This window comes from Siniperca chuatsi, linkage group LG19 (assembly GCF_020085105.1).
Source record: "Siniperca chuatsi isolate FFG_IHB_CAS linkage group LG19, ASM2008510v1, whole genome shotgun sequence".
NCBI lineage: Eukaryota > Metazoa > Chordata > Actinopteri > Centrarchiformes > Sinipercidae > Siniperca > Siniperca chuatsi.
In genome coordinates, this window is record NC_058060.1 from 18,066,948 (window position 1) to 18,074,553 (window position 7,606).

General features: G+C 39.6%; 1 protein-coding gene across 1 annotated transcript; it reads right to left on the reverse strand.

The window, feature by feature from the left end:
- Positions 1–1,716: 1,716 nt before the first annotated feature.
- LOC122866844 (transmembrane protein 236-like) lies at positions 1,717–6,574 on the reverse strand. Its single transcript, XM_044177011.1, has 4 exons — positions 6,148–6,574; positions 5,806–5,878; positions 4,883–5,006; positions 1,717–4,187 (listed from the first exon to the last, which is right to left on the reverse strand). Exons 1-4 carry the CDS (start codon positions 6,417–6,419, stop codon positions 3,490–3,492), a joined length of 1,167 nt encoding a protein of 388 aa, XP_044032946.1. The 5' UTR covers positions 6,420–6,574; the 3' UTR covers positions 1,717–3,489.
- Positions 6,575–7,606: the final 1,032 nt, after the last annotated feature.

A 7,606-nucleotide genomic window follows, 5' to 3' on the forward strand; every position in this document is an offset into this window, starting at 1 on the left:
AGTCAGAGATTTTCACATCCTGCACAAGTCTGACTCGCTTAGAAATGTGCACACCTCTTACTTGTTAAAATACTACTGACATGATGCAAATGTTCTCCAAAAATCAACAGTTGAACATGGAAATGGGGCTTTCTAGCTCACTCGTCATGTAAAATGAATCATGTTTTCAAAGGGAAAACAAACATTTGGAGTTGTATCTTAGTAATTTTTGATTGTGCATTAATTTTGCCTCTCAATTTTTGTCATACTGGATTGTATTTTTAGTCATCAAAATAAGATAAGACACAACTCCTAATTTGAAGTTGCATTAATAGATTTTTTTGTCCACTTGGAGGCAGAAGAACAAGTTGAAATTACAATATTGACATATTATGACCTTATAAAGTTGTTAAATGTGTAAGCAGACAGTTTTCTCTTAACACATCCAGCAGATATGGAGCAACATTAGCATTCATTTTGAGTCGTGTTCCTGGCCACCTCATCAATGTAAATCCAATATTCTCTCTCCTTTTAGCTCTGTTTTGGTTTCTACCAACTCCTAAAGGAAGTATCTCGTTCTTTAGCTGCTAAATGCTCAACTATGTTCTTTCTGCCATTTGGTGCTGGGAAGTTAGCATACAGTCAGTATATCAATTTTTTCACTGCCTGCTACTGGCTGGAAACTGGTTTGATGTAAGTGGGCCAGAAAACAAAAACAATGATCCAAAATAGACTAAAAGGGTTAGTAAAACTGAAGGGAACTGCAGAATTAGGTGATAATTATCTGTGGGTTTGTCCCTACAAGCGACATTTCACATTACACAGTCATTTGATCCATTGTTAATACTGATAAAAATACTGATTAGAGCAGCTTTAAAATAAACACGAAAGATTGTAGAAAAGAGGAGAACTTGTTGACAGTAAACACCAATATCAAAAGAGTAGATGAGGTGTAGCATGTATAGAAGAATACTGCAAAATGCATGCTTTTTCTAGTTGAAGAGTTTCTGAGAGGGATGAATGTTAAGACTTGAGACAGCAGAAGTATGCATTAGCAGAAATTAAGAATCCTAATCACTCAAGATTAAATATAGGTGGGTTCTGGTGGGTTAAGGATCCACAGATTTGTGACAATAGGTTACATTTAAAGTACATGAATTATAACAAGGGTCAGTACAAGAGAACTATCATATACTGGAAAGTGGACATAATATCATGAACATGTGTACAATTTAATGCAGCCCAGCAATAAATATTTTTCACTTTATGATTGTAAATGATTGCATTACTTTGTTCATGCCATTTTGTCCCACTCTAAAATTATAATCTTCACAAAAGTATTATGTTTTATTTGCAGGGCTGTTGCACTGAATTGCATCAGATTGTACATGTGTAATGAAATTGTGTCTTCTAGCTGTCATTGTACTTGTGCTCTGGACCATTTAGGATTACAGGAAGGGATGTGATGAGAATGTTTAGCAGAATAATGACAGGAAAACCATTCTCTTGGGGAGTGATTGGGAAGAAATGGGATAAATTCCAGTGTAAAAGGTTTGAATGGAGGTCAAAAACATACACTACTGTCAAGTTCATGTCAATACATTCTGCACACATATAAATATGATAAATCAAACTAGTGAAACGTAAAACATATATTTGAATGAGTTTCTTTATTAATCTTACCAAAATATATGTATTAATGTTACAAACTCACACTTTGTTTTTCTTTCATGAATATAACTTAGCAAAGAAAAACCTAATATAAACAACATGTATTTATGCTTTTACATAATCACTGCACTTTATGATGGTAGAAACAAAATCTGCCAAAAAATCTCAAGTGACATTACATTACATTCCCAAAGTGCCATGCTTGGTGAGGATGAGGGTTTTTGAGGGGTAAAAAAATGTATATTTGAACATAAAGCTAAATCATACATAACACAACAGTCATTTGACACATAATGTCCTTTATGGGAAAACATTGCTCCCTTTTGGCCTGTGAAAAGTACCATCATGCATTTTAACAAAATATCTCTTCTGTGTCTCTTACACAAAGTCATACTTTGGTTTGGTCGCACCAGCTTTTCTTAAATACATTACTAAGTTTGTGCCTAAAGTTCTTCCTACATTCTTCGCTAGTTATTGATTTACTAACAGGGTTGGACCATTAGAACTTAACAATTTTAGGGGGCCGAATGATATATTAAACTTGTCTAATTATTCTAGGTAAATGTAAATGTTATTGTTTTATTTATATATGATTATATGGAGAAATATGTGTTTCAGAGTAAAGTAGTAGTATTAATGCAGTTTAGAACGAGATGGACATTTCGGATAATGCTAACCTAGCAGACATTATTAGATTGTTTTTTGTAATTTGAGGTAAGTTGTGTTATTTTTGTGGAATGTAATTTAAAATCTTCCCGATTTACATCATTAGTGTGTATTATTAGTATTATCTGATATGACCACTTTTACTCCTCATTCTAAACCAGTCATATATTTGCAAGCTAAAGCTTACGCTTTGTCAGTTGGTTCAATTAGCTGTGACAGTTACACCTGGCAGTTACTGGGTGTGAACGTCAGAATTAATTTGTGTTGTGCAACATATTTTAATTTAGTGATGTATAAATCTCCAGTAAACATTCACGTTATAAGTAGTACACTAAATCAAGTTTGTGCTTAAAGTTCTTTCTAAATTCTTAGTAACTACTAGCTAGTTTCAAACTAGTGATTTACTAAATTGAGTTGTACCACTAGAACTTAAAAAAACATCTGTAGCACCATCCTGTTAAAAGCAACAAGTCACTGCTGCATCAAAAGCCGTAACATAACTGCCAAAAATAGCAGTTTTATGGGGGCAAACAATGTATATATAAAAAAGAGCCAATCCTTTGTAAATGTAGGAATTACTTACTTTGTTTTATTTATAGATGCATGCATGGTGAAATATAGTATTCATGCATTTTTTGAAAGAGTGGGAAACATCTGATTACGTTAACCTGACACTATTTGGTTATTTAGTCTGATGTCATTAGCACAATGTTTTGTAATTTGAGATATATGGTGTTATTTATTCGTAATTTAAAATCTTCCCAGTTCACATAAATTTTAAACAGCCTCACGCATCACGTGTCATGTCAAATGTGTCGACCATATTAACTTACTCTCACTGTAAACGCATCATGTATTAGCAAGCTAACTTTAGTTATGTCAGTTAGCTAGTTCAGGTAGCTAACAGTATGTAACAGTTACACCCTTGGCAGTTACTGGGTGTAAATACTTAGTAACAAATCTCTATGTAAAAACTAGATTGTGTGGTGCAGCCTGTTTTAATTTAGTGAATCTCCATTTAGTAAACACTTGTTGTGACTAGGCTAAGTTCGAACTTATGAAGAGCTGGTGCAACCGCCTCCTGAAAGCTAGCATCCTTCAGTTCCTGATTGTGCCAACCTATTGCTGCTACTATGTGTTAATGTTGCACTGGCTTTGCTTGAAGTATTGGTCTCAAAAGAACAACCTCTCTGTGTTGAAGACCCTCAGCTTGGTCATGAAGTTGAAATAGACAAAGGCCAGGCAGACCAACAGGTTCTTCATCAGATAGAGGATAGGTGTGACAAAGCCAAAGACGGCAATGAGGCCAACACGCACAAAGAAGAAGGGTAAGTCCTGCACAGCCACTCCTAGTGAGGAAAGCAGGGGGCTGTGGGGCATGACCACCACACGCAGGCAAGACAGGTAACTTAAGATGTAGATGGGGAACACCCAGCCTGAGTAGTAGACCAGGGGATCTCCTGCCACCCTCACCATCTCTACTGTATCCATCCAGAACATAAAACTGTCCACAAACACGTCTGCTCGGGCATCGCTGGCACAAATGAATCTCAGTGGACCCGTGTAGGCGTACGGAGGTATGCGGTACGCTGTGGTGCTCGCTGATTGTGAGCTCAATCCAGAGATACTAAATGGTCTCCCAGGATTACCTGGTATCCCCAGGACTGTCCCGTTGGTCTCAGGTCGACCCCCTGCTCCGTTCTGGTTCCTGTCATTATGCTGGTTTGCTCCTGGTGGCGCAGGAGTTGGCACAGCTTGCCCGGGCACAGCTGGCCCCGGCACAGCTGGAGGGATAGGTGTTACTGGTGTTACCTGTTCCACATGTGTGAGGACAGTGGAGGGAATGTCAGCATCTCTCTCCATGTTATTAGCTGGGGAGAAAAAAGAAAAGATTTTCATAACAGCAGCCCAGTCAAACAAGATTATGCAGAGCAAAGCAAATCTGAAATTACATTTGCTTATGTTGCTTATCTTCACGTGGTGTTGGTGTTCATATGGTTGTTTTTTGGAAAATTAACCAAACATGATAAGAATGATTTTATTTTGAATATTGTTTTTCCAAAGTTGTGAGAAAAGACTATCAGTATAACAGAGATAACATGCAACCACCAGATCTTGTGATCATAAAAATACAACCATTAATCTGCTGCTGGAACCAAAACTTGAGACAGCTGACGTTAAAAAAACTCAAAAGGATTGGGTTTTCCCAAAGAATACCACATAAACAACGATATACCACCTCAATGCCTCCCTTTGGAAAAAAATGCTGAAGTTTTGTCAATTCAGCACTGTGTTACAAGAAGTGGCTAATAAATTTCCTGCTCATTTCCTTTGTTGCACCAATATTTTTCAACTGCAGGCACAGAGCCAAAGAATAAAAAGTTCAATTGGGTGTCTAAATTGTTCTGGATAAATGATATAAAGAACTGTTAGTTGTATTTGTTGCCTCCGAGCTCCTGCAATGTAAAGCCGGGCTACTATCACTATAGAAGTTGGCAGAGGAAAGTTCAGGATCTAAAGCACTCAGTGAGTGATTTGTGTAATGTGTTCAGAGAGCTGCGCTCACCCTGGCCGGTCAGTCTGCAGTGGCGCATCCTCTCCACAACGTCAATACAGATGAGAGAGAAGAGGACTAGTGATACAGGGAGCTCCGTGAATGTATCATGTTTCATGTTGTTATTTATCTGAACCTAAGCAAACAGCCAGAAAGTCATTAGTTGAACATAAGTTTTGACCAGAACATTTAAGTGTACTTACTCACACCCAATTGATACTGAACCCATCAATTTACCTCAACAATAATGGACCTTTGCACCAAGCATTTACATCTACATTTCTGACCTCCTCTAGTACTGGGTTTGTGGGCTAAAATACTTGCAGCTCTAGTATTTGCCTGAGTCAGGACTTCATACCAACAGGACACAGAACAAAGCAGACAAGCTGGTCATCTTAGCAGAATTTATGGCTCTTATGTAAAAGACACCAGATAAACAAGGGCCAAAAGGTCAACTTGGTCTCTAGAAAGGGCCACATAAAACAGCAAATAGGACCTGGGCTGCAGCCAGCAAGGAAGTGAAAATGTGCCTCATGGACAGATGATTTGACAAGGGCAGCTTGGACAGGAAGAGGAACCAAGCTGCTTATCAGTAGCTCCTTATCCATAAGGCTGGATATTCCTCCCCTGAGAACCAAAAAGTTGCTCACAAATCATCACCTTTATTCCACTCACAGAGGCCTCACACTGTGATTCCACTCACCTACAACATTTTACGTAATTTTGGTCCCAAATGTACAGTTATGGCGAGTATTTTTTAAGTTCCAAGCAACTTCTTTGGATGATAACCACAATTATCCAAAATAACTGCAAAGGATCTACAATTACACACTGACTATTACAAATATGGCAAGATACGGGTCAAAGTTCATCATCAGAGTACAGATAAATTGATGTAATAAAACAAATGGCAAACAATCCACAAAATGTTGTACCTCAGAGCTGGCGATGAGAAAGGCAAAGCAGGGTAATGTGGACAGGATCACATATACGAGGGCCACAGGCCTCCTGATACAAAGACAAAGGAAGGGAAAGACAAAGAAAGTAAGGAAGGAAGACAAAGGCAGTTGCAGGACTTGCTAACTCATGGTATTCACCACGCCAGGTGCAGTCCAAACCAGCTACAGGCCTGTTCAGACTCAAACCAGCTGGTCAGGTCTCAGTCAGTGCTGCACTGGGATCCCAGCTGCTGACCATACACAGATAAGAACTGTGCTGGACCTCCATTTCTGGCTCCCTAGGCCCCTGACATCAGGACAAAGGCAGGAGAAACTCACCACTTCTTCCTCCCAATGAGAAACTTCTTCTTCACGAAAACCATATATTTCAGGGGCACCCAGACCAGCAGGGCGGTGGAGGTGACATAGGCAATAGAGGAGGCCACGATCAACCAGTAGGCTGTGCGGCCATCGCCGGGCGGCAGTGCCGAGGTTTTGACCTTTGCTACAATGACGGCGAACCTCTGCATGATGATGAAGAGTGGCACGCACAGGCCTGCAAACTGCAGCACCTCGCACACGGCAAACTTCAGCGTCCTTACAGAGCCCATGCTGTGGCAGCTCAAAAAAAGAAAAAGAAGGGAGGGAGACGGGGGCTGTTGTCGCAGTGAGGCGACCCCTGTCCCTCTGAGGGCTGGTCAGGCCTCGGACCAGTGCATTGTCTGCCTCCACTAGCATTTTCCACACACCACAGCCCTGGCTCTCTGCTCACCCAACTGCTTACACTGCACTAGGCATTGTGTACCTTGGTGTGACGGTGATGTGACTGGCCCTTTACTTTCTTTATATACAGCATACAAGCAAAGATTGTCTAACTCTGCACCCTGAAGGATATGTATGTACTGCAGGCATGTCGGTGGGATGATTTAGCCTTGAAAACAGTACTTCAGTCAATGCTTTTGAAGCTAAAATCCTGTCATTTCAATCAGCTACACATAATAGATGATGCACATTATTATATGAGCATAATATACATGTAGCTTTGCATCAATTATACCCTATATTCTACCTAAACATTCTCCAAAACCAGCAAACGAAGTGTCCTTGATAACACCCACAGTAAAAGCAACATCCAAGGGCTAGTGGCTGTAAACCGAAGACACATGAAAGCCACAGAAAACTTATACACTTGAGGTTCTTCTCATATTCATACATCGCCATCTAGTGGCAAAATGGGATAACTGTAAAAATATCAGATTCTGCACAATGATGTCACATATACTAGAAACATATCTGGTTTAAAAACACTGCTTCAACATATTAATTTTCATCAAATTTAGATAAATTGATTAAGACTTGTTGCGTCATAGTAATTGAGTTTTTTCCTCAAAAAGCAAGCTACAAGCCCTTAGTCTAAAGCATGAGCTGAAATGATGAATTAATATCACTGGTCTCCTTAGTTCAAACATCATCCATGCACGGTATCTTTCATGCCATGCCCCTGTGTGTTCATGCAATTTCAAGCTAATAATGAAGTGAAAATGTGCTGTTGCTGACCTCAGACACCTTAACAACCAATCAAGTAATTGGATCAGGATTAGGTAGTCTGCACTATATTTGGGGCTGTCTTTAGTTTACGCACATTTCTGCTGGGTATCATTAGAAGAGGCGGTGTAGTCCCTCATTCGTCCAGGAGTGTGCTGTCGTAGAAAAGGTTTCGTAGTCATCTGGACACTGTTTTCAGAATCAAGACGTTTCGGCTCCCATCCGGAAGTCATTCTCAATTGTGCAAAAATGA

Excerpts from the sequence above, each read along its gene's own strand:
- LOC122866844 (XM_044177011.1), bottom strand. The coding sequence starts at position 6,419 with ATGGGCTCTGTAAGGACGCTGAAGTTTGCCGTGTGCGAGGTGCTGCAG. Across the intron at positions 5,879-6,147 it reads CTCATTGGGAGGAAGAAGTG|GAGGCCTGTGGCCCTCGTAT; the intron begins GTGAGTTTCTCC and ends TCTTTGTATCAG. Across the intron at positions 4,188-4,882 it reads CTGCAGACTGACCGGCCAGG|CTAATAACATGGAGAGAGAT; the intron begins GTGAGCGCAGCT and ends TTTTCTCCCCAG.